Source organism: Patagioenas fasciata, chromosome Z (genome assembly GCF_037038585.1).
Source record: "Patagioenas fasciata isolate bPatFas1 chromosome Z, bPatFas1.hap1, whole genome shotgun sequence".
Taxonomy (NCBI): Eukaryota; Metazoa; Chordata; class Aves; order Columbiformes; family Columbidae; genus Patagioenas; species Patagioenas fasciata.
This window is the reverse complement of record NC_092560.1, coordinates 53,295,453-53,322,771: the sequence shown is the minus strand read 5'-3', so window position 1 is coordinate 53,322,771 and position 27,319 is coordinate 53,295,453. Positions and strand designations below refer to the sequence as shown.

The 27,319-nt window shown below is 39.2% G+C and overlaps 1 protein-coding gene across 22 annotated transcripts in view; it reads right to left on the bottom strand.

Moving 5' to 3' along the window:
- CSNK1G3 (casein kinase 1 gamma 3) overlaps positions 1-27,319 on the bottom strand; it is a 91,237-nt gene that overhangs the window by 43,774 nt on the left and 20,144 nt on the right. For 13 of the 22 annotated variants that reach the window (XM_071802764.1, XM_071802763.1, XM_071802768.1 and 10 more), the window contains 4 exons: positions 26,171-26,583; positions 22,392-22,432; positions 20,860-20,910; positions 15,902-15,971 (listed from right to left, as the gene is read on the bottom strand). In XM_071802764.1, the coding sequence (XP_071658865.1) occupies positions 15,902-15,971; positions 20,860-20,910; positions 22,392-22,432; positions 26,171-26,348 (340 nt within the window). In that variant the 5' untranslated portion in view covers positions 26,349-26,583. The other 9 variants (XM_071802766.1, XM_065860335.2, XM_065860340.2 and 6 more) reach the window with 5 other exon arrangements.

Genomic DNA, 27,319 nt, shown 5'->3' with positions numbered 1-27,319 from the left:
ACAAAACACAAAACAAAACAGAAACCACCCAAACAAAAACAAAAAAAGCACCTCACAAAAAAACAAACAAAACCACAATCTAAACCCACAAACCACCTAAGCATATAAAGAGAAAGAAAAACACTGGGAATCTGGAAGAAAGAGTACCACTTGTAATGGCCTGAGATGTCTTCTGAGAATCTCTGTTCTTATATTTGCATGTTTAAAGACATTAACTCCAAAATACTTTCAAGAGAAGTTAGTTGGTGTAAGAAAATGAGAAGAAAATACTGGGAACTTGTAAGACACATCCCAGTCTTCTTTCTGCGAAATTAAAGAAGTCAGTGTTCTTTGGTATCTTGTGCTCAATAACTACTTTGATTACTATGCAACCCTTTCTATTAGGTTGACGGATCTTCTGTCCCATTCCCAAAAATCCTTTTTAAAAATAAGTACACCACTACACTTCCGCCCAAATTACGTGCAGAATTCAACACCTGTCACACTGATGTCACTATAAAATTACAAATAACTTCCTATTCTTTCACCAACGAAGAAACTTATCTGTGACCAAAAAATATTGTCACATAGTAGCACTAAATTACTTGAACACTATAACAACCAATTCCTTTCTAGGTTTACAACTCTGAATACAGTATCGTTATTTTCAGATATGAGTCACATTTGCTTATCTTTTGATATTTTTACTTGCTTACAAGTAAAATGTTTTCAGTGGAACAGACTCAATTTACTAAAGCCATCTACAATGCTTTATGTGATGGTCCTGTCATAAAATTGTAAATCCATTTTAAATCAATATGACTCTCAATAACATTTGACTCGTGGCAAAAGCAAGAAAGTCTGGACTTGGAAATCCACTACTTGCATACTGCTTGGATCCCAGTTTCTTTTTCTGGAAAAGTTAGTTTTCATTAGCCACCTAAAAAGATGGCTGCTGTACACCAGTGGTTTCTGAAATAGAGTTCAAACACACAAAAAATGCACAGGACTGGGGTACTGGAAAAAATATTAGAACTTTTTTTTAACCTAAAAACAAGAAACAAAGCATTGCTAATATCAAAAATACATCTTGACACTGAAGCCCTCAGTCAGATGGTTGTGTCACATGCAGTACATGTGGAAGAGATTCTGGCAGGAGAGTGGGAATGGAGAGATGATGACAGCAATGTATTCATTTGTCCATTTTTGGCTTACTGTAGTTTACATGTGCCCAGTTACGTGGATTATATTGTGTAGTTTTCATTAAACTATCCTTCACAAAACAAACAAGCAGCTTAAAACAATTCCTACAAAGAAACCACATATTGAAGATAAAGCTACTAATGCTAGGACAAGCAAACAACAAAACATCAGAGCTGACACTTCTACTCCTTGTAAAAGTTTATTTTCAAGAATTCCTTGAAAAACTAACTACAGGAGACTATCATCTTGTGCCTATCAGATCAAGAAAACTGCACTAAGTATTCAATATAAATTATCACACTCTGGTAAAAATTGTGCATCAAAATATCAATTAAAAATATTATCAAAATACAATCAAAATATCAAGTAAGTGTCACATATCCTCCAGTTAGTAATTTTCTACCATAAATGCATAAACCGCAATCCCTCCAGTATTTTACTAAGTCAGACTTACACTTTGCTTTATATTCAGAAAGCAGAAAAGGAAAACAAGTGATGTTTTCTCCTTTTCGCAGTTTCTTAGGACTAAGTAATGAGTTACTGAATAGAATCACCTCTGTCATCTGTCAAGACTGGTTCATCACTTAAGTGCTTTAGTCCATCATGTTTATGTAGATGATGTCTAGAAAGTTTTTAAAGCTGACAAGTCTGACTTCCTCTGAAAGGATGACAAGATAAAAACATCAGAAACCTGAGGCTACATGCTGTTTGCTGCAATTATCTACTCCAACATACATAATGAGTAACATGAACACAGATCAGTATCTTACAGCAAAAACTCCAGCTACTTGCTTTAATGCAGATACTAGGTAGTAACCTCAATTATTGCACGTGTGTCTTCATTCAGAAAGAAACAAAAAACAAAAAACAACAACAACAACAAAAGTAAAAGCACAAAACAAACAAACAAACAAAAAAAAAAAATTAACAAGGAGTAGAGACTGACTGTCAAAAAATACGTAACACACAGGACAATGGCAATACCACTCACACTTAACCTTGTGTTCCCAATTTACCACTGACATAATGTTGAGCCATATCTTGGCAAAGTAACTCTGTAAAATACAACCTGAATTTGTAAAGCTATCAATCAAGTACGCAGCCTTTCAATGCTTTTCAGTTTCTTGTAATATTAGCTTCCTTCTAGAGTTTCCTCTCAGACAGTCAAGAAACACACCTACTGATGTGATCTGCATTGTATCTTATTGCTTAGATTGTTTGCTAAATCAGATCCATAAATGTCAGTAAAATACACAAGATCGCACTTGCAGAACAGGCTATTCCGTATCCAGCTTCCTACATCCCACTGTCTTTTACTTGTAGTTCTAATTTTCATATGTGGCTACTAATTGGACACAAGCAAAACACCCTAAAGTGAGCAGTTGGAAGATCTGCAGTAACAGCCATCATCCATGGCACACGTGTACAGGTACTCTGTCAACAACGCAATTCAACAACCTGCCACAAATACAAGTATGCCCTACTAAGCCTACAGAATCTGGCCAGAATCCTCTGACAGCAAGCAATTACAAAATCCAGAATAGTGTCATATGTTGTTTTTGACTTGAAGTAATGAAGCATACACAGAGGGCAGTATAATTTCTGGAAATGTAGCACTTCATAGCTACTGAAACCATTCTCATTCATGCACTGTAGAACTCTAAAAATGGAACAAGACACTATAAAAGAAATATTATTTCAGCACTGCTGAAATGCCATGTTGGAGGCACACACTGCAACACTTGGACTACTTTTTGTATTTACAAATACAAAAATATATTAACAAATATAAGAAATTGTAATATTTTTCTATTAAAATTGATCTAATAACTATTTACATTACTAAAACACAATTAGATACACATTTTTATTGTAAGCCTTATTAAATCAAATATACTTTTATGTTGCATTCACCGTGTTCTGTGAACTTTACCATCAAGCTTTCTTCACAGCTACATCTATCTATTATATTTTATCCAAAAATCACTGACTCTGAAATCTGTGTTTGATGTCACATTCCAACATCAGTGCAATTCCTTTTTATACTTCCAGGCTTCTTATGGCCAGTAATTATTGTTTCTCAGAAACATTAGCATGAGCACCTATAAGTTTCATCTAAATTTATGCAGCTGCCATTCTTAGCAGATCTTTCACACTTATTCTAGGGAAAAAAATTACTTTAAATATAATTTGAGAAAATTTTGTACATTTCCTTAAGCCAAATGCTACAAAGGACTCCCATAAAACAAGAAAAACTGCCGACAAAATTTTTTATCACTTAAGCTTATAGCTTTTGTCGGGCTCTATTTAAGTAATATATTTGCAATTATCAATATTGTTCATTCACTTAAATGTAAATATTAGTATATTCACATTAAGAACTGAGCAGCTAAACCCTCCTGTTAATCAGCAGCCACAGAACTCAAAACTGAGTCAGCTTTTTCCCCAAACAACTCACAACAAAACCACAGCAGTCATTACAGGTATTAACAGTACCTATGAACAGATAACCCTTCAGTCAAAAGATTAATAATTTGATTCAGGTTAAGTGCTTTTAACAAATTTTTAAATCAAGCACAGAAGATGACTTGCTAAGTTCACCTGCCCTGTGTTTTTATTATTTGAAATAAAAAACTAACTGCTTGAATTTGAGATTCAACTAACTGCTTATTGTTTATTTTCCTACATAACAGCCAAAATCAAAGTATTACAAAAGTAATAAAGTAGGACAGCATTAATAAAAAAAAAATTAAAATAATGAGGTTTAGAGCAAATTCTCAGTTACTCATCTAAGACTATAGCTCAAAGCAATGTTCATGTAAAGTTACTAAAAAAATCACTTTGTATTTATACTGAATAACTTTTAGCGAAATAAATGGGCAGGTTATGAAGTGAAACAACTCAAAGATACACACATAAGAACTCATAAAACATTATTTACATACATAAAACTAAGACTACCCTGAACTGAGTTACTTGCTATCTCTGTAGCTAACAGCTAGGCATTTTGTCTTCAACTTCCATTCCTACTAATTGTTAGAAACATAATGCATTTTAGAAACGAAATTATATTTTCAAATCTGAAGCTTCAGTAAATTATTACCATTTTAATTAAATAGTGGAAACATTCAATTAATTAATAGGTTTGCACATTTATCACATTAGAGTACTCTTGCAAAAATCATTTTTTTAAACTCACTTCGAACCCTGCTAACTTCCATCATTTTTACCCTACAATAAACAGCTAGTGCAGGCTGACAATCCCAAAGTATTTTGAAAAATACAGAATGGGGTAAGCTATTTTACATTGTTTCTATAAGATCCACAAACAAAAATGATCATTTGTCACATTAATCTAGATATAAGTCTAGCACTACAATAGGACTTGCTACTGAGATACTTCCTCATGATGTGGTAGAATATCAATCTAGGAAATAAGTTTCAATCTACCTATTGAGAAAGGAATTAAGACCATAAGACATGTCAAAGAAATAAAATTAACTAAAATGTTTCACTAATAAGGTTTTTAAATTCAAAAAATCTCACATTAAAAAAATTCTCAGCTTTACTGTTCAATACTCAAATTCAGCCAGCAGATACTGATTTTTCCCCTCCCTTGGATCCTCCTAGTAGGAAAGCACACTGAATCCAGGTGCAGTTGAATTATGGGTATAGAACATCAAATACATCTACAGTTCATCTTCGTAGCATGAGGAGAAAGACTGGCAGTGTACAAGATTAATGTAAAAAATCAATAAAAAATACAAAACTGTTTTCTATTCATTCTAAAAGTCTTAGTGTGATTTCAGGTAAGAATTCAGCTATAGTTTTATTTGTAGTACTCCGTTTATCATAATGTATCAGTTTTGTTACCACTTATACTTGGATGTTAAGAAAAAATACTTTCAACTAACATTTTATTGGATAGTTTAAATTCCACCTCCAGGTTGCTCATTCAGTTCACTAGAAATTTCTGCGTACTGACTAAATGATCTCTAACTTCAAGAGGAGAGTATGCTCACAGCTACTGAATGACAGAACTATGGCAGAAGAGGGACACCAGTTTTCATGAAAATCTCTACTGGTAAATAAAACTTAAATGAAAGTTAAATAATGATGCAACTAAAATAAGTCACATCTTTAAACCAATTTTAAAACTAGTTTTAATAACTTTCAGACCTGTTCCCCTGAATAATTAGAAATGTTTCAAAATAATTCCAAAAGTCCACAAAGTGTTTCCTGTTTAAGAAAGATTCGTCACATTTTTTACCTGTCAAACATCAAAATACTATTGCACGCTCACAGACATGTTCAGTGAAAAGCATATTTGAGAGTAAAATCACAGACAAGACTTATTTACGACCAGATTCTCTCCAAAGGAATGCAGTTTCAATATCTCAATCCTTTTTTCTGCAGGTCAAAAGTACTTCTTATTAAACAATGAATACTCTCAGTCCAAAAGTCCTGTGTATATAAACTGCACATCTATCACATTTAATGTCTATTTTTGCCTTGGTCTTTCAGGGAAGAGACCTATAAAAGATCTCCTGAATTTTCTACACTCGAGTACATCTTCCATGTCATGGCATTCAAGAGGTAGAATAGGAAGACTCTTACTATAGAAATTTATAATTAGAAAAAATGGTCTAAGTCACAAGATCATTAGAAAAGAAAGAAAAAGGGATATTATGTTTCACAGAATCACAGAATGTTAGGGATTAGAAGGGACCTCAAAACATGATCTAGTCCAATCCTCCTGCCAGAGCAGGAACACCTAGATGAGGTTACACAGGAATGTGTCCAGGTAGGTTTTGAATGTCTCCAGAGAAGGAGACTCCACAACCTCCCTGGGCAGCCTGTTCCAGTGTTCTGTCACCCTCACCGTGAAGAAGTTTCTTCTCATATTTAAGTGGAACCTCCTGTGTTCCAGTTTGTACCCATTGCCCCTTGTCTTATCATTGGCTGTCACCAAGAAGAGCCTCACTCCATCCTCATGACACTCACCATTTGAATATTTATAAGCATTACTGAGGTCACCCCTCACTCATCCCAGCTCCCTCAGCCTTTCCTCATAAGGGAGATGCTCCAATCCCTTTCATAAACTTCGTTGCCCTGCGCTGGACTCTCTCCAGCAGTTACCTGTCATTCTTGAAATGAAGGGCCCAGAACCGGACACAATATTCCAGATGCGGTCTCACCAGGGCAGAGTAGAGGGGGAGGAGAACCTCCCTTGATCTACTAACCACCCCGTTCTAATACACTCCAGGATGTCATTGGCCTTCTTAGCCACATAGGCACATCCTGCTGTCCGCCAGGATCCCCAAGCCCCTTTCCCCTACACTGGTCTCTGACAGGTTGTTCCCCAACTTACACATTTTGGCTTTGTCAATGTCCCTGTTAATAAGGTGACCCTGCTAACTGAGTAATGGTCAAAGGTTATTTCTAGTTTGCCTTTTGCCCTTAACATATTTTAAAAAGCCTTTGTTGTTGTCCCGGACACTACTGGCCAGCTGCAATTCTAATTGAGCTTTGGCTGCACGAATTTCCTCCCTGCAGAGGTGAGCAGCACCTCTGTACTCCACCCACGACGCCTGTGACCTGTCATCCGCTGACCATACTGTGGGGAACAACAGTGGGTGCGTGGATTCCCTGACGGAGGCCATGGGAACAGAAATTAGCCTTGAAAATATTAAGGCCTACCCGTGGGAAAGATGGGAGTAAAGGAGCATCCGGAGACATTAAGGTGTACCCGTGAGACAGGAGGGAGTAGAAGAGTAACAGTGATGAAGGCAAAATTAGCCAATGAGATGTTACTGCTGTAACTCGTGACCAGTAATGAAGAGACACAGGAACTGGTCAAACTGTATAAAAATGCACTTGTGGCAATAAATGGCATCTACTAATTTCACTCTGGAAGAACTCGGTCTATGTCGTTTGTCCATCTCAACCATGACACCATGCCATTTATATTTTTTGTGACATTTCAAGAAGGAGATCCCCGCTTGACCAAGCTGACTTTTTGCCACCCCTGCTAGAATTTTAGCATTTTGGAATTGCCCAGTCCTGTGCTTTCAGTAGGTGGCAATTAAAAAGCATCCCAACACCTTCAAAAGCATCTTCCCAGGGATTCTTACTAAGTAGTTCTCTGAGCAACGTGAAGTCTGCTCTGTTCATATGCAGAGGTCAGGTCTTGGTGCCTCTTTTCCCCCCCTTAGCACTGGCTGCCAAGGAGGGAAGGCCCTGTTGGCTGGAGGCCGGAGCAACGCGGCCTGTACCTGCTGAATGCAGCGCCGCTGCACGCAGCCGCTGGCAGGGCCGCAGCTGAAGCACGGGGTTCCCTGCCTGCCTGCCGGGTGCCTTCCTCCTGCCGTCCCCTCACGGGCAGCAGCTTTGGCTCTCCAAGCAAAAGAGAAACCCCCAGAGCACAGGCTCTGTCCAGGCTGGAGAAGAGGCCTCCAGTCTTGATTTTTCCCCTTCCTGAGCTGTAGTTCCCTCCTGGGGCTGGATGCTTGAGCCCTGCACTGGAGCCCACACGGTGTGGTCGTCCATGCCCGTGTGCACGCACGGGTGTGTGAGAGCGTCTGCAGGTGCCAGCTGGGAGCACATGCGCAGCCTGGCTCCTGCTTGATCCTGGGTTGGGGAGCTGAGGCAGCCGGACGGTCAAGGAACAGGCAAAGCCCACAGGGAGACGCCGACACGTGGCACCCACACTTGCTCCCGCCTGTGCGCTAAGAGTGGGTGCTGCGAGGGAAGCCCTGCTCTTTCTGCGGCCGCAGCTGGAGCCCAAAACTGTTCCTGCCAGCAGCCCCGGGGAGGGGAGGGCCACGTCACAATGGGCAGCGCTGGCCGTGTCACCGCGATGACACTGTGGGTTTGTGACATGGGCACCCTGGTGGCAATAAAAGCGGCTGCTCCCCGAGGTGGGGAAGCATTCGGAGGAGAACTTCGGTGCTGCGGGGCAGGAGTTTGGAGAGTAGTCGCCAACGACCTGTCCTGTGTTCGCTGTGCAGTGGAAGGCCCTGGGCTTCCCTGACTGTGCAACGTGTGTGGCCGTGTCCTGTGCACGAGAGAGCGCGGCTGCGGGGCAGGAGTTTGGAGAGCAGTCGCCAACGACCTGTCCTGTGTTCGCTGTGCAGTGGAAGGCCCTGGTCTTCCCTGACCGTGCACGTGTGTGGCCGTGTCCTGCGCGCGAGAGAGAGCGGTTGCGGGTGCTCTTGGGAAGCGTTCCCAACTGTGTCTGTGCCCAACAGTGCCCACAGCTGTGTCCCTCAGACCTTGCAGTCTCAGGACACACAAGTGAGGAAGTGGAGATGAACATGTTGGAGGAAGACCTTTACATGTTCGAGGAGTGCCTGTCTCAGGATTCTCCTGAGACTCGAAGGCAAAGGGGGACACTGCAGTGTCTGGTAGGTGTGGAGTTGTCCTCTTGTCACCGTGGGCTGGGCCTGTGAGATTTCAGCCCCTGACCCCTCCTCTCCCCATGCAGGGAAACCAGGAGGAGCTGAAGGAAAGCGAAGAGCTGCTGAGCAAGGAGGTCAGTGTCCCCTCCTCTGCCCATGTTCCCCCAGCTTCAGCAGCTCAGGCTGTGTCAGGGGCTCAATGACTCCATGTGGCTCCTCTTTGCAGAACTCTGCTGCGGCGGCGTCCTACGAGAACTGCCAGCAGGTGCTCCAGCAGCTGGAGGTTCTGCTGGCCCAGTGTGAGGTGAGTTTGCAGAATCACAGGCTGGTTGAGCTTGGAAGGGACCTCTGGAGATGGTGTTGTCTCATCTCATGCCCCTGTTCAAGCAGGCTCACCTAGAGCCAAGTTGCTCAGGACCATGTCCAGACGTGGACTGCATCCCGAGTTGGGCATGGGGGTCCCTCTGTCTGCCCACAGTGGCTGCAGGGCTGGAAAGGAGAGGGGACGTGAGGCGGGCAAAGGTGGTGCCCGAAGGGAGCTGGGAGAGGGGATAATGGCAAGGAGAGTGCACTCGTGGGGCTGTCCCCATGCCCCGATTGATGGCTGCTCCTCATACCCTCCTCTCCCGCAGGAGCAGTGTGAGGCGGCATGTCTGGAGGGAGACGCGAGAGAAGAGACGCAGCAGGTAGAGGGGAGAAGGAGGCCCGAGTGGGCATGGCCCTGGGGTAGGAGAGGGCCGGGGGTGTCCATGTCCCAGCCCAGCTGCCCGCATGATGCACCCATTGTTTAGCAGGAGGAAAGGCGCTATGCAAAGACTGTGGACTTGCTGCACCAGGCTATTAAGGAGACCGAGGTAAAGTCAAAAGGGCTGGGGGAAAACAGGTGGGGGGTGCCCACAGGCCCTGGGGTGGGGGCCCTGGCGGTGAGCCACAGCGGGCTCAGGCACTCGCAACTCTTCTGACTCCCAGGTGCTGCGTCGCGAAATACGTAATTTTGAAGAGGAGGTGGAGGAGGAAGAGGCCTGGTGAGTTGGGCCCCTCCCCCCACACGGGTCTCCAGGGTGTCTCTGCAGCACCCGCAGGGATGGGGCTGCCAATGCTGGAGCCAGGCCATGGGTGGGGGTGTGACAGGGGAGCCCAATCCCTGCCTGGGGTGGCGTATGTTTGGAAGGGGAACCCCTGCGTGGCCGTGGAGGTCTGTAAGTCATCCAACCAAGCCCTGTTGCCCCCAGCCATCTGCAGAAGATGAAGGAGGCTGAGACGCCAGAGACTGCACTGCCAGAGGTGGTGGAAGAGCAGATGGTAAGCGGGAGAGCGTGTGCCAGCCCCTGCCCCTGGTCAGCGTGGGTCTCCCTGGGGAGAGGGGTCCATGAAGGGCACAGCCACCATGGGCTACGCTCCTGCTCAAGGCGGAGGTTGGGGGCATCGTGTAACTCCGGCTGTCCCGACCATGTGGCAGTGCTTGACAAGTGTCCTTGCTCTGTGTTGACCTGCAGGAGAGGGACTTGCTGGCCAGGAGACGCGGTTTCCTTTACTGGCTGCAGTGAGTATCCCCACTGGATCCTCTGTGTCCTGGGGCCCGCTCCTGGGCAGTGGCTGGGATGATGGGCTAGACGCCTGCTCCAACCGGTGGGGCTCACAAGCCAGGCTGCTGGCAAGCTGCTGGCCGCCTGTTGCCTTGGAAGCTGAGAAGTGTTCAGCGTCACTTTTTCCTGGGCCGGGATGTTTTCCCAGGCTTGCGGAGTCTTGTGTCCCAGCCTGCCCAAGGGATCAAGGAGAAATGGCCGAGGAGGTGGCCTGTGGAACTCCTAGAAGGGTTCCCTCTATCCCATATCTAGAAGGGCTTGCGAGGCGTCCACCCTGCCCGGTCTCCCATGTCTCTTCTGCCCCACAGGATGCTCTGCGTGCTGTTCGTCATCCCGGAGCTGGTTGTCCTCTTCTTTCTGGCGGCTGCAGTGCTCTACGCCTCCTGCTGCGACGCCGAGTTCCTCTACCGCCTCCTGTTGCGTGTGCTGCGTGAGGAGACCTACTACAACGTGGCGTATGCAGTGGGAAGGATCCTCACTGTGGTCAGCGAGGGGCCGCTGCCCTTTTGACCGTTCCCCCCAATAAAACCTTTTTCATCTACACCTCCATGTGCTCGGGCAGGTTTGTTGGGGTGCATGGAGAGGGTCTTGCCCTGCGTGCCGGTTCCTGCAGCCCCCCGCAGCCAGGCCCAGTCTCATTTGCTGGGCACTGGGCGCGGCCACCCTGCCTGCTGCAAGCCAGGTCTCTGCCTGCCTGCCTCGCCTGCTCAGCTGTTAGCACAGCTAAGGAAACAGAGACACAAGAAAGAGAGGTTAACAGATTTGCCTTAATTCAACCATCAGACATATGGCACTGCAAGAAATTCAGGCCTTGGTCATGGAAATATTGAGCATTTACTTACGTTTATTTCGTTGAAGGGGTAATGCTGTGCACAGAATCACAGAGCATTAGAGATTGGAAGGGACCTCAAAAGATCATCTAGTCCAATCCTCCTGCCAGAGCAGGAACACCCAGATGAGGTTACACAGCAATGTGTCCAGGTGGGCTTTGAACATTTCCAAAGGAGGAGGAACAGGGCAGCCTGTTCCAGTGTTCTGTCAGCCTCACCATGAAGGAGTTTCTTCTCATATTTAAGTGGAACCTCCTGTGTTCCAGTTTGTACCGATTGCCCCTTGTCCTATCATTGGCTGTCACTGAGAAGAGCTTGGCTCCATCCTCGTGACACTCACCCTTCACGTATTTATAAATGTTAATGAGGTCACCCCTCAGTCTCCTCCAAGCTAGAGAGACCCAGATCCCTCAGCCTTTCCTCATAAGGGAGATGCTCCACTCCATCATCTTCGTGGCTCTGCGCTGGACTCTCTCCAGCAGTTGCCTGTCCTTCTGGAACTGAGGGGCCCAGAACCGGACATAATATTCCAGATGCGGCCTCACCAGGGCAGAGTAGAGGGGAAGGTGAACCTCCCTCGATCTCCTAACCACCCTCCTTCTAGTACACCCAGGATGCCACTGGCCTTCTTGGCCACAAGGGCACAGTGCTGGCTCATGGTCATCCTGCTGTCCACCACGATCCCCAAGTCCCTTTCCCCTACCCTGCTCTCTAACAGGTTGTTCCCCAACTTACACTGGTACCCGGGGTTGTTCTTGCCCAGATGCAAGACCCTACACTTGCCCTTGTTACATTTCATTAAATTTTTCCCCACCCAACTCTCCAGTCTGTCCAGGTCTCACTGGATGGCAGCACAGCCTTCTGGTGTGTCAGCCACTCCTCCCAGCTTGGTGTCATCAGCAAACTTGCTGACCATGCACTCTATTCCCTCATCCAAGTCATTGATTAATATATTGAACTGTACTGGTCCCAGTACTGACACTTGAGGCACTCCACTAGATACAGGCCTCCAACTAGACTCTGCCACATTGACCACAACTCTCTGGCTTCTTTCCTTCAGCCAGTTCACACTCCACCTCACTACCTGATCATCCAGACTGCACTTCCTCAGTTTAGCTGCAAGGATGCTGTGGGAGACTGTGTCAAATGCTTTACTGAAATCAAGATAGGCCACATCCACCGCTTTGCTATCATGTATCCACCTGGTTATGTCCTCAGAAAAGGCTATGAGGTTGGTTAAGTATGACTTCCCCTTGGTGAAGCCATGTTGACTGCCTCTGATGACCCACTTCTACTTGATATGCCTTGAGATGGCACCAAGGATAAGTTGTCCCATCACGTTTCCAAGGATGGAGGTGAGGCTGACTGGTCTATAGTTACCCAGGTCCTCCTTCTTGCCCTTTCTGAAGACTGGAGTGACATTTGCTTTCCTCCAGTCCTCAGGCACCTCTCCCATTTCCCACAATTTAGCAAAGATGATGGAGAGTGGCCTAGCAATGACATCAGCCAGCTCCCTCAGCACCTGCGGGTGCATCCCATCTGGACCCCTGGATTTATGGGTGTCCAGATTGCTTAATTGGTCCTTAACCCAGTCCTCATCATCTGAGGCAAACTGCTTTCAGGAAAATATTTCAGGAAAACAACCTCATTGTCTTCCAGAACTACTCCTTCACATGCTAATGCCCCTCACTCCTCCCCATGCCATGCCAAATAAACTGGGACTGCATAAGCGCTACAGGTATTTATCTCAAACTTCAGGTTATTTCACACTAAGCATGAGTCTGTTGTAGCATAACCTGTGGAATTAATAGTTCATATTTATGAAAAATGAAGTTCTGTTTACAGGATATAATGGCTCCACTTACAAAATTGGGAAAGAAAGGGAGCAATATTCGCTTTTGACCATTTGCTTTTCAAACAATTTTTTAGTAATCACTTGTTATTAATAAACATGTTTGCACGTACACACAAGGAGAACAAGCAGAAAGTCTATTTAATACCATTAAATGCAAAAGAAGCAGTCCAAACTCAGGTATAAAGCTATCACCAAAATTACAAGAAGTGTTGTACCAATGAACAAAAACAGCTAAGGAAAAGTCTACTTAATCAGGATGAAGAAAGCCTGCAAATATGGATTTTTAGTAGCTTGGTAGCCAGAAGGCTCCAGACAACTGCAACTGCTAGTACAGCCAGTAACTACTTATCAGAGAAACTAGCAATTGCTCACAGTTACTACACTTCAAATTTCTTCTAGGAATAGCAGCTATTTTTATATGTCCTACAATGGACTCTTCTGCCATATGCACAATGAAGATACGCTTCCTTCAATCTACTCTCTGATAAAAGAGAGTAGATTGCCCATAAAGCAACATTATCTGTATGGATAAATCTGACATAAGGCTTTCAGCATCTCCTGTTCTATATAGAAAGGATCAGCTGCTACTTGACTTCACTGGCTGGTCCATCAATTTTCCACCAGCATATTTTCAAGCTGTTCTGGTGACAAAATTTTTTACATCTACTCTTGACAGCAAACATATATGTCCCCAAAAGAAGAAAAAGAAAAAAAAAAAAATCATTAAAGTAAAACCAGTTGGTTCAGTTGGTTTAGATTATATGAGGACAGAAATTATATAATTCTGCAACTTTTTTTTCTGAAAGAACCTTAGCCTGCAAAACTTTCTGGGCTCAAAGGCCCAACTCCTGCAAAGATACAAAAAGGTAGAGTACTGCAGAAAAACAAGGAACCAGTAATTCTAAAATCAGTGTCATGTGGGGTGCCTGAGAAAGTCAAACAAGACTCAAAAAAGAGCTTACGGGGTTCTATGGCTGCTGAAGGGAGCTTTCACTTTGGAATACAAGCAGGTTACCTAGAAACCAGAGGTGGTCTATAACAAGTTTATTCATAAATATTGAAGGTGGTTAGTAACACGTCAGTTTTATCTTCTCGTTTTCATCTCAAAGATCTCCTTGTCTTCATGTAAAGGATCAGAGGAATCATTCTCCCCTATAGCACTTCAATAAGGGAACAGTGAAAGTGATGAAGTTATTGCAACCAACCAATAGGGTTACAAAGACTGAATGATATCAGAATTAAAGCATATTAACTTTGACTTGCCTACATTCTTACATTAAACACAGTCCCTCAGTCTAACTCAGTAAACAAAAAGTTAAACTAAGTTACATTTGCTAAGACATTTTTCCCAAGAAACATTCCCATATGGGTTCCTACCTCTGAGAAGCATTGCTTATTGCCTGTAGTTTAAGCTAGTAATTACAGATTTATTCTTATCTCCACTACACAGCTCCTTTGCAATTTTTGATACCTAAATATTGGTTTTCACAGTTCGATACTGTCCCTAACTTGTCGGTTGCTGTGTTTCATTAGTTAAGCGATTAAGATCTTTGCTTTCCACTTATCAGCTATTTCACAACGATAATCTGGTGTATGCTGATGATTCACAACTACTTACAAAAAAAAGCAGATATTATGCCCTGCTGCCTTTCTCCAACTCACAAGCATGTAAGACTCAACGCTTTGCACAGACATTCTGCAGCTTAATTTTCCATCTATGAACAGAAATAGTTCTTTGTAAGACATGACACTATCTCAAAAGATTTCTGGTTGCAGAGCATTCATACTACAGCATCAAAGTAAAAAAAAAAAAAATTTCTATATGGATTGAAAGTATTTGAAAGGACATTTCCCTAGAGAGGGTCTTAAAAGAAAAATACAAAATTCTGAAAGTTAACTAACTAGAGAAACACTATCCAGTCTCTGCATCAATGAACATATTATCACAAATTTTGGAAAGTGAAGGTAGTATTCTAAAAGTAGTAACATTCATCATAACACACACATTCAAGGTAACAAAATGGAAGTGGTATGGGCATGTTGATTTTGTATTCCCTGACTTTCAGAGATTTCTTTTCAGCTTAAATAGTATTTTATTCTAGTTTTAGCATAGCTTTAAAATCACCATTACCAAATCCAAGTTGCCTTTCATAAAAAAAAAAAAAAACAAGTGTCCCTGTATATAAAAAAAACTATTAGTAGTCAATTTTATACAATAAACATCTGCATTAGTAAAAAAAAAAAAAGTAACTAACCACATGACCTATGAAAAACTATTATAGGAATAAAAGGAACATTTTCAAGGAAAATACATGATTAGTTTTTTTTCCTAGGGTATAACTGATTTAGGGAAAATTTGTACTAACTTTTCTACTTAAAGAAGCTTCACATCTTGCTAGCTGACTAGATACAGTTTTATGAAAGGCACAAAATTATGTGAGAAGTTTTAGATACTGCTCACCTATAAAAGCAAAAGGTGAGAATTGTATATTTGAAGGGACCATCATAAGAGTACTTCTGGGTATAAAGGGACCACAGGGAGCAAAATGACAAATTACAATCTTAAACTGCATTTAAAATTAAACTTTAAAAAAAGCATTTAAGACGCTTAACACTAGCAAGCAGTAATATGTGTTGTTTCAATGGAGGTAAAACTGAAACTGAATCTCTTTAAGTATCATAGTAACTTCACATAAAAATATGTGATTAATAGATTAATTATTTGGCAATTTATAGTGTTTATTCAAAGAAAAACTGGGAATAGTCTAAGACTGCTTAGTTTAAGGTACACCCATATCCACACGAAGTATGTAATATTTAAGACTTATTAGTCTTAGGATTTCATATACACACTTTAAAGAGTAGAAGAAAAATATCTCACAATACTAGAAAAATGTATACATTAATCCACTGCTACATGGGGCTTTTTTCTGTTTAAAATAGCCAGAGACACTTTAGTAAATAGATTTGTACGCCTAACTCAGAAAACTTCTGTCAAAAATTGATACTGGATTACATCACAGTAAAATGCATGACACTGCTTTTTACCTCCAGATCCTAGCTGCTTGTAGAATCTGTATTCCAAATGTAGCTGTGGTGCTCTCGACTTCATTGGCTCCTGATTTAAAAACAAAAACAACATTTAAAACAAAGCCTCTCTGCCAAAGCCTAGAAACTAAAACACTAACCTACTACCAGTCAAACTAACCCTACTGTTTCTAAGCCATATGTAAAGGTTTACTGTTTCACCCAAAATGACTGGTAATTAACTAAGAAACCTAAGCCTGGTGAAGCTAGGGCATATAGGGACATTCACACCTTGTATTGCTCCAAGGGACTGGGGTCCAACATATACACCCAGTCTCAAACTCACAACAGAACAGCTAAAAAAATTATCTGCCTCTCCAAAGTGCGTGGGTGATGTATCTTACAGCTCTCATAAGGTAGCACTGACATGCAGCTTAACAGATTGAAAAGACTCTCCACACACTTTCTACACAATATAGACATATCTTCATAAAAAAAAAAAAAAAGATTAAAAATTGCTAGGATCTTGACAAAAACTACCAAATCCTTCCATCAAATAGTAGTATCTTAGTATAAATTAAGTGGCAACATCCTAAACTCTAAATTTAAAACAAATCAAAAGTGCAGTGGAATAAATTTGTAGTTTGAATAGCTCTTTTCACAACATAATTTACATAAATTAATGAAATCTTAGTTCTGTGGCAAGGTCTAATAGAATAAAGTGACATGAGATCAAGCACAGGAACACACAAGCAGCCTAAATGAAAGCCCTAACTTTAATATCTTTATCCTAAGATTCTGAAAGTAATTTCATAGAGCACCTTTTAGAGGACATGCCTGGTTTCTTGCGATACAGAACATCTTCCAGTGTATCAGTGATAATGTGGATATTAACTGTGCGTTAGTCTTACATTGACTGCTCCGAATAGAACTGCAGCACATAATTAGTAAGACTGTAAATACACTTAACAGCAATAACTTATACCACTGGATGTCAGTTTTCAGTAAAAGTTCGGACAAGGTGCTCATCTCTTTCTTCACATCACCTGCTCCAGAAGCTAACAGTTTAGTAACCTGTGTTGTTTCCCAGTAGCTCATCCAGGACATAGAATCCATGAGCCAATGTGCAATCATGAGAAACTTAGTTGTCTTCCTCCTCAAGCAACCTTCCTCGAATAATCAGGTATTTCAAATTGCTGCTAGTCTTACAGCCAAAGTCCTTGTCAGGATAAATTTACACATGTGATTTTGCCAGGGTGCCAGAGGTTGAAGCCTGATAGTAAAGAGGGGCCAGTGTAACAGTTTCTACAAACAAAATAATTTCACATATGCTTTTTACGCTCCCGAGCATTCATCCTAGCTGAATACTGTAGTTCTTTGCAAAGAAGGGAGCAGGAACTTTCTAAAACAAAAAGATGCTGATCCTTCACAAACCGAATATCTAAGTAAGACTAACTGGGTCACCAAAAGGCCTTTCTTACAGTTAATGAGAAGAACATATGAAATTTGTTGTTACGTATTAAAAACAGATAACCCTTGACATCTTACTGTAAATGTACACCTAAACAAATCAGTGTAACTATCAACCTTCAGTAACAAGCTTTCAGAGGTATAAGAACATCCACTATGAAGCAAATTACTGAAACATTTTAACCTTTATAAAACAGAACAATTTAGCTACTATCTTGCCTGCAGTAGCATTGTACAAATCTGTTAGTTACAAAATATACCACTCTCTACATTGTTTCTAATTAAAGCTTGTAATTCTGCCTGCTAAGAGGAAAATAGTCTATAAAACTCCACGTTCGTAGAATGTACCAAGACAAGACACTGGCTTATGAGCAGTTCAATTCTATTCAAATATAGTTTTTCCTCAATTGATAGTACCTTAGCAATTTAATCACCATTCAATGTTATAAGATGGTCCCATAATAAGGATGAAAAATAGCCTGAAAGTATTAAATTTATGCAACTAGATGACAAAAAAAAAACCAAAAAAAAACAAAAAAAAAACCCCACACACCAAACACACACAACTTCCAATTTTTGACATGTCTTTACACTTCTTGAAAAGAACACTACTTCATTTGGTCATTAGCAGGAAACAGTTTCAACAGGCTTCCAGAAGGCAAACATTCTCAAACAGTCAAACAAATCTAACTTGACAACTACACACCAACCAAGGACCAAGTTAAACCCTGCCTACCAGAGGCCAATTATACACTGTTACTCCCTCGAGTAATGGGTGAAAAAATGCAGTACTATGCACTTGTAGTCCATTTATTGGCTGACAGGCTTCTGGAAGGAGGCCTAGAAATCTTCCTGACTGTTCAGTAACTCCAAATACACAAAGAAAATGTAATCTTTTATTCAACAAAACTTGTGACAGGAAAAGCACAATAAGCTCCTCTCATAAAATTTGTTTTGTTCCTACATATCCCTCTTTGCAAAATGCAGTGAACTGATAAATGGAAAAAGACAGATAGGTACGCATAAATCAAGACAAAAATATGTTAAACGCAATCTTCTACCGTAACATAAGAATGAAGAACACACCACTGCAACTACATTTTTATTAATAAGTCTAAAAAGCATATTCAAGAATAAAGAATAAACGGCAAATCATGGTTCTGTTTTCATTAGTATTTCAGTACATTTCAGCATCTAAAAATAAGCTTGGGAACATCCAACTGTTCAAACATTATCTTAATCCCAGAGGACTTTGAAGCCAAGCTCTGCTCTTAGCAAAAGAAATTAGTGTATTTTGTTTACTTAAAAAAGCTTAGGTCTTCATTAAAGTATCCTAAAAGAACCATTCTAGAATTTCTGCAATGTTCTGTAAACAACCTTCACTACATTGCTTTTACATTCAAGTCTAATTATTTCCAAGCTTCTATATTAAAACTTAGCTAATTTTCTGTGCAAAAGGGCATTTTTCTCTCTTAATGAGAAGTCAGCATCTCGCTGCCATCGAAGAATTAATGTGCAGTTTACCAAGCACCATTACCCGAGCATCAGAAACAACTGTTCCTTAGTTCAGAGAGGTTGAGTAAAGTTTTTCTTCCCTTTTTTTTTTTTTTTTGTGGGATGCTTACACATTCAAACAAAAGGATAAAGACACCTGAAACGTGAAATTTATTTCAAGTTCATAATGCAATTTTTTGCAATTATTGTGTCAAATACATCAAATCAAACCCTATACAGCTTCCACGATATGCTATTTCCCTTCCAAACGGCATTCAGAAAACATTTACTTACTCTAAGGTTAGAAATTTTCAAGAAATCTGATATTAACCCAAATCACAATACAAACATTTAACTATTATGTCCTTTTCATGTTTTCAATCAGACAGTGATAACTCCTACTCAGTATATCTTCAGTTTCTGCTTTGTATTTTCTTAAGCAACAGCAAATAAAAGCTACTTTCAGAAAAAAAAAAAAAAAACACTTTTAAATTCTTTAAAAGGTAGGGCTCTTCTTACAGGAAAAGATCAGTCTATTGAACAGAGCTGCACTTGATTTGGATTTACTGTCGCCTTTTAAAGAGGTTCTGAAATTGTATCATAATACTATCATAATATATTATAAATGGTATCATTTTATAAATGGTATAATTCTAAACTGTAATAATTCTTTAAAAAAAAAAAAACAAAAATGGGGGCAAGGGGGAACATTCTGGCCTTGGAACCAACTACAATCTTCTTCACATGCACCCCATTTATAATTTCAAGGATTAAAATCTTAACAGTTGAATGATTAATGAATCAATGAATTAAAGATTACAGATTAAACACAGCAGTGACTCCTGCACATCCTTTAATTGGTATTTGGTTAGTGGTTAAGCATCCTACAGAAGAGATAAGTTTGGGAAATAGATAAATTTGTCAAAGGGAAAAAGAAGAATGACAGAGAGGGAAGAGCTGAATAGTGAATAGGAGGGTTAAATGAAGTCCAGGATCCTGTAATAAAAGTAGTAAATCTAACAAAAAATGAAGAGGTGAGCAGGAAAGGTACAGTTCATCCACACCAAATATTTATTGCTGAAGAACTGTGTGATCAGATAATAATTTGTATATTCACAGACCAGCAGAAACATAAATGTCACTAGACTGTGCAAAACAGTTCTTAAGAGTCTCACTCCAGTTCTTAAAAATAAAAGGTCTATTCTAACCTTTCAAACTTGAGCACCTGTCCAACCAGAACAGGCCATAGTGAAAGAAGTCAGATTAAGAGTAAAATGTTGGAACCATAGTTATTTTCCCAGAATAAATATACATTTACATATAAACTTATATATTAAAATGCATACACTGTATGAGCCTCAGATCCCACACAGAAAAATTACACGTTCACACTATTTCCTTACACAAGTAAATCCTGAAGTTGCCATAAGCATCATAAATAGGAAAATACTTGTATAATTTTGGCTACAATGGAAATAATAATTCAACACAATGAAAAATTTAAGTCAAACAGTAGTTATAAAATGCACTTACTTCTAACATCAGAAGCACTACTGCAAGCTGCTGTATCATTGTAGTTATTATAACTCATTGTCTCGAGCAAAACCCACACAATCCTCCTGCACTTGAGTATATAGTTACCATTTATACACAAAACATCTGGCACAGGAGATGCTCTGCTGCTCACAAGAAAACACTATGTCAACAATGGAATGCTATCATTAGGAATACAAATATGATTTTAGGACACCACAGGAGAGATATCAGCACAACTGTATTTCCAAGGGTAACTGCTCAAACCAGCAAACATACATAATTCAAGCAATCCCATCCAGGAGGGCTAAACTTGAAGTACAACAGGTGCAAAACAGTAGAAATTAAGAGTACTTCATTTAGAATAACTAAACAAAGACTGAGCACAGGCCTAATGAGTGCTCTTAAAGCACAAAGGGAGTAAGTACCAAAGACAGACAAAACTGTCAGGCTTACATTTTAAAAAGGAAAGAATGGCATACCACAAGCAAGTACAACCAACCAACTTTTAGAAAAAGGTCCTGGCACTGCCTCTGGTAGGAAAAAGAGCAAAAAAGAAAAATTCAATTAAATCCTACAATGCGATGCAGCTGCTTTTAACAGACTGAACCTTGTGACACAAATTCCTTCCCATTTAGAAACAAATACAAAAGAGCTGAATGCTATTAAAAAAAAAAAAAAAAAAAAGTGATAACCACATTAAAAGAACCTATCTGTTAATGAAAGTATTTTTACCTTGGAATGATGATGCAAACTCCAGTATTGATTTTCACTATGATTACTTACATCTGCTTACTGCAGAGACACTACAGCTTTTCATACCACTAATGGTAAAGTTCACTACGTATTCACAGTTCTTTAGTGACTTTGAAGTCAGTCACTCAGAAATGATAATTCAAGCTTTTTATACAGCTGTAAATGAACAGCTGTAAGATTGAGCAATTTGGAAACAAGCGTAGTTTTTTTTCCCCTTCTATTTTCCTTGGAAGCTGAAATGTGCTGATATAGTAGCTGAGTTTATAATGGTTGCATCTATAATACAAATGGTTTTACCGAAACTCACAGATCAGATTTAAATGTTCTCTTGCTCTACATTAATTAACTAATTAAAACTCTAAAAAAAAAAAAAATCACTATTTTGCAAACTATTTCTGAATGTGCTTTATAGTATATAGTCTTTAACTAGAGCAATTCTCAATTTTCAAGTTGTACCAGACATACAGAATAAGTTCAAGATATTTTAAGATCATTAATTTAAATCTGTTATAAAACACATTAAGCAACAAAACTGCATCCAATGTTGCTCTTTCAAAACATAAGGTGGATTTTTTAAAATCTGTAACTGCTGCTGAAATAAGTACGTTTCTCAGCAAGGATAGTGATACAAATATTTTTCAGGAGTTTATAGCATACATGTCCAACACTTTTTAGATTCCCCACCTAAAGCCATGTATTTCTATTTCTGTTTCCATAATTCCCTTTTTATTTTATAGAACGAGAAAGTCAAAAATTCTGTCCTACTGCAGTAAGACGAAGTTAATCGGAGTCCTAAAATTCCTTCAATAACAAGAAGTAAACAACTGAATTTCATCTTTAAGTACTTTGGTTATGAAAACGGTCATCAAGAAGTTAAAAGTGTCCCTAAGCAAAACAGGAAGTAAACCAAGTACTTCTGACAAAATATTTAGAAAGAGCAGAAGAGTGACATATTAAACAAAATATTCAAATCAACCATGTTTGTAGGTGAAGGAAATATTTTACACGTAATTGCAAATAAAACATGTGTACCAAAACTTTACAAACATAGATTTAGCCTTTAGAACAGTGACAGCAATTAACACTGGTTTTATTCAATATGGCCAAAGTATATAATTACATCTATCACCAACTGTCTTCTAGTCAGTTGAAAACATACAAGACTATTAAGGATTTTAATTAAAGAAGTCAAATCATTAAATATGAAAGTTCTGATCAGTTTCTCATCCCAAACCCTTTAAAAACCAAACAAACTTACCAGCTTAATTGCCACGTATTCATTTGTGTATAAATTTTTTCCTAAAAAAAAGAACAAAGAAAAAGAATGTGAGACATTGAGTTTCCTGTTCAAGAAAAATTCCATCTGAACCTCAAAAAAGTCTTTGAAACATTTTTGACCTAAGGTGCTAACTATTCTGGTATTGACTTGAAAGTGGCTCTATTAGTCCGATATCATACTTCAAAGAGAACTTTGCTCTTGAATAATATAAAAAGTGGCAGTTTCACTGAGCGTGAGTTTCAGGTATTTCACTACTCTTGCAAAATTTTTATATACTAGAAAAGCTTGAAAATTATCACATTCCACTATAAGTGGAAGGTGATATTCTATATTTTCATATTTATTTCTGAAAAATATATAAAACTTACATTAAAATTATCACATGGATTTGGAAGACTAGACACTAATTAAAGCTAGAATTAACTAGGAACACTTTTTCCCTCAATTTTCTAATTTACTAAGCTTAAAATTACAACAAACACTGCAAGAATATTACTGAGTTCAATGCCTACTTCATTTGGAAAATGTATGTGTTTCTTTAAAAGTGACTTTAACTGGATAAGCATATTTCAACAAGCATGACTTCAAACTGTATAAAATGACTAAAATATTTAACAAGCTTTACAGGTGTAAAATTTTATAATAGTGGATAAAGGAAAAAATAAGTTGTCACTTTCAACACTTCATTTCTCTACAGTCTTCAAGTTGGTTTAGTACTTGTTAACTTTAATGACAATCCTACTTTTTTCTCTGTAGTATTACTCAGGTCTGAATTTCCCATGTTTAGCTCAGTTTTGTTAAATAAAACAAACAGGGAAAAGACATGGATCAAGACAAAGAAGTTCCCTGCAAAGACAGTTATAGTCAAACACTATGATCTCAGCTCTAATCCTTTTTTTTAAAAATAGAGTACTCTTGCAAAGCTGAAAAGTATTTAAATCTTGTGTCTGTTAAGGGGTCAACTTTACAAACAAGCAAGTTACCCACACCCTGTAAAATAATAAACACAAAATCAGTATAGGCAGCATACCCTAACCTGACCACCAAAAGAATGGATAACTCCAAGACCTATTTAAGGACTAGAGTAGAAGTCCAGGCATCTTAAATAGTTTTCTTATGATCATTTGAGTTATATTTTTGACAAGAAGTGTACTTTGTGTGAAGTTGCTTCAGTGTCTTTGCATGCTATTACAAACCAGAAGATACTAAAAAACACTCCTGAAGGGATCTGGATCATTCAGTCTATTAGGTATACTAATGAGCTACTGAGGTAGATATAATAACAAATACAGTTATAGTTAAGTGTCTGGATACCACGTTCCAGTAGCCAAATGCAGTAATTACAGTCTTATCACTCTGAATAAACATCAGAAGGCATGTTATAACTTCCCATGTGGGGATTCATGACAATTGTCTCTTTAAAATACGGAAGACAGTAGATTTGACACTAGTAGCGATCTATCTCTAAACAAAGAACAGGTATTGCATAATGCATTACACGTGGCAGCAACAAGCCTTCTTTTACTACCCCATCAGTTTCCCTTAACTATAACTCAGCAGAGCTTCAAAGATTAACAGCTCAATATTAAAAAAAATTAGTCATTTGCAAGTTAATAGTTGCACATCACAGACACTCATTTGCTGCATACCACCAACTTACCATTTGATCCACAAGCTATTCCAGAATTCTGGCCATTCCTTTCTTCTCAGATGGAAGAACTACAATGGCTACTGAATTGTAACTGAACTTTTATCTCTTGAAGCACAACTTCACTGTTCTTTAAAAACTTCATTCCTCCTTTAAATCTTTAAGATTCAACCCTAAGACATACGCTCAAAACATATTCCAGCTTGCAGAAACACATAAACTGCTCGTGTACATTATTGTAGTAAGGATGCCCACTTTAAATTATCTGCTACTGCAGTAATGCAAATGCAAAAATAGCAAATTTAAATCAGAATCTGTAATACCCATCTTAACTCCTGCTTTCAGTAACTTAAATTTAAAACATCTTACTCAACAAATAACAATAAATAAGGATTTGAAATATCTACAGTATATGTAAAAAAAGTTGACATTAAAAAGGCAAAGCCCGAACTTGTTCTGGTGGCTGTACACTACATTATTATCTTCTTCCTATGTCCTTTACTTTTTTGTCCTATTTTATTTCAGTACTATCAGGCTTTAAGTCTTAAGTATTTTAATATTGTATTTAGAATGAAACAGATTATTTCACTCTGTATCTGCTGCAAGGAAATGAGCTAATCTGACATTGATCTGAAGTAGATAATCAGCTCTGTGTGTTATGACCACTCCAAGACAGTAAAAAGAGATAGGAAAAAATTTACTAGTTTACAGTTGTCTTCAGCAGTAAATGTGACATTAATTATACTAGTTTGATTTAGTTCACAAAGAGGTTTAAAAGAAAAATTATCATTCAAAGCCAGTTTAGAAAAGGTTAGGAAAAGCCAAAGACAGAGTTGAAGTTTGACTTGTGAACTGCAGAGGCACATATATAACACCGTGAAGGTCAAAATAGATCTATTTTGTTCAACTATTAATAGGAATAACAAGAGTACCTCTTATTTAGACAGTGTTAATTTCAGTATCTTCAGTCAGAGCTCCAGGAATATTACGTTTCATCCCTCTGCAGTATTAATATGTGAAGCTTGTTCACATTCTAACTTGGACTAGATATAAGGCCCCCAGAAAGCACTTTATTAAAAACATGTTATATTTTATCCATGTTATAAATATGCATATATAAACATGCTATATTTTATGCAAGCACTACATTAAAAACATTGTCTGAAGGACATTGAGTACTAGTTCCACCAGATGCAGATCATCAACAGAAACACGTCACCTACATAGCCCACCCTGCTCCCAAATATCCTACTTTAGAACCCATCCTTCTTTACACCTTGAAGTAGTGCATTAACTCAAGCCTTCTAGGAATACAGGAATATATGCTTGTCATAATGGTCAAGTTATCTTTGTTAACACAAATGGAATTCCCAAATCTCGAAAAGCCCTGCTAATCACGCCGTCATTCCAAAAATTTAAGTCCCAAAAACTAAATATATACTCTTCCAAAAGCCCACACCCATAACTTAGCATCCATTTTAATAAATGGTAAAATTTCCAGCTTTGCTGCCCAAATTCTTCAAACTTCCACAGGTCCTCCTCAGTCTGCCCCTTCTTCACTATTTGATTTTCATCCATTTGTTCAGCAGGAAACTATGTGAATTAATTACTCGTCTCTCAGATTCTCTCTACACATGGATTCTCACTGTCCCAGCCTACGAACAGCTCACTGTTTAGCCTCACTACACTGCTGTGGATGGAAAGGAAATGAAAGAATAAAAGAGCTTGCCGCTGTCAAAAACCCTGTAATGCCTGCTACATTCTACGATACACTGTCTCCAAAACCACAGAAGTATAATTCGGACCTACAGGAGGAGGATGTATATCACTTACACTTAGCCCCAAATATATCTCAGAAAACTGTCTCAGGAAGCCAGGAAAGGTAGCAAAGTACAATAACCATGAAGTAATTTCCAGCATCCTCATAGAGACAACTGACTGAATTTAGGATAGCACTGCACACTTATAAAACACTTAGTCTCAGAAACTCTCCTGCTACGGAGATTCTTAATGTGTGACAGAGCTTGCACTGGCCAAGGTCAAGCCAAGAAAGGTAGGCAAGGCAAATTTAACCTAACTGAAGGTAAAGTGAAATAAACAAGGATCTTACCTAACCGTAGTTCTCCAAAATTACCACATCCGATTTTTTTGCCAACTCTGAAGTTAGGGCCAACCATTAAGACTCCAGAATTTGAAGAACCAGTTCCACGTGGATTATGGCCTGACCTCCCACTAGGCCGTGCCATTCTTTCATCTGACTTGTCCTTGTCTTTCCTTCTATTATCCATGTCAAGTTTACGGTACTCCACCTTGATTTCTTCCGCTTTTTAAAAATCAGTATAAGTAATCCCAGATGGCCAACGTGAGAATGAAAACATTACCAGTGAAGTGCCTCGCTGGTTACTGTAAGTAGTCAATAGCAGCGTGTTCATCCCATTCACAAAGCCTTGGTAGCATCTGTAGTAAAAGTATTATCTCCAGGATGCACAACACCAGCAGAACTTACTAGTTTTTACAGGAATTCTGTTAAAGAAAAGAAAGTTACTCAATACAGTAAGATTCTTGTACAAAACTACCTCTCCCTCCAACCCATCATACAATTAAGTTACAACTAATTATATTTGCTTTACAGATCCTCTATAAAAAGCACTACTGGAAGGTTAAAGCCTCTTAATTCTAGCACATAATGGCAAAAGATATTGGTGTGACTGAAGTACGCTAAAAAATCTCAAGGCTTAATGCAACAGATAAGTAAAAAACAAACAAACAAACAAAAAAAAACAACACACAAACAAACAAACATACAACTACATCCTGAGAAGGTAAGCACACTTAAAAACTGACATTTAGACACTCATTGAATCTTCAGCTGCCTGTGCCAAAGAAAGCATTTTACTTCTGGGGTTTTTTTGTGGTGTTTTTTTTTTTTTTCCTTTACAAGTAGTATCTGTTGATCTAAGGAAATGCTCAAGCTGCATAATTATTGAAATTACAGAAATATATTCAAAATTAAAATGATTCAATTATCTTTTCTAAATCATTTCTGAGATGTACAACGTATAAACACATGGAAAAGACACTTCAGTTCTTTCAGTAGCTCCTAGATCCTGAAAATAGAATATTTTTACTGATTCTCCCCTGCACCTTTTAATTATGTCATCAATCTGCTTCCCCACTCCACTTGTATACCATTTAGCATCATTGTCTAGACACTAATTGCAACATGGATTACAGCAAAAACATAATGTTAACTTACTAC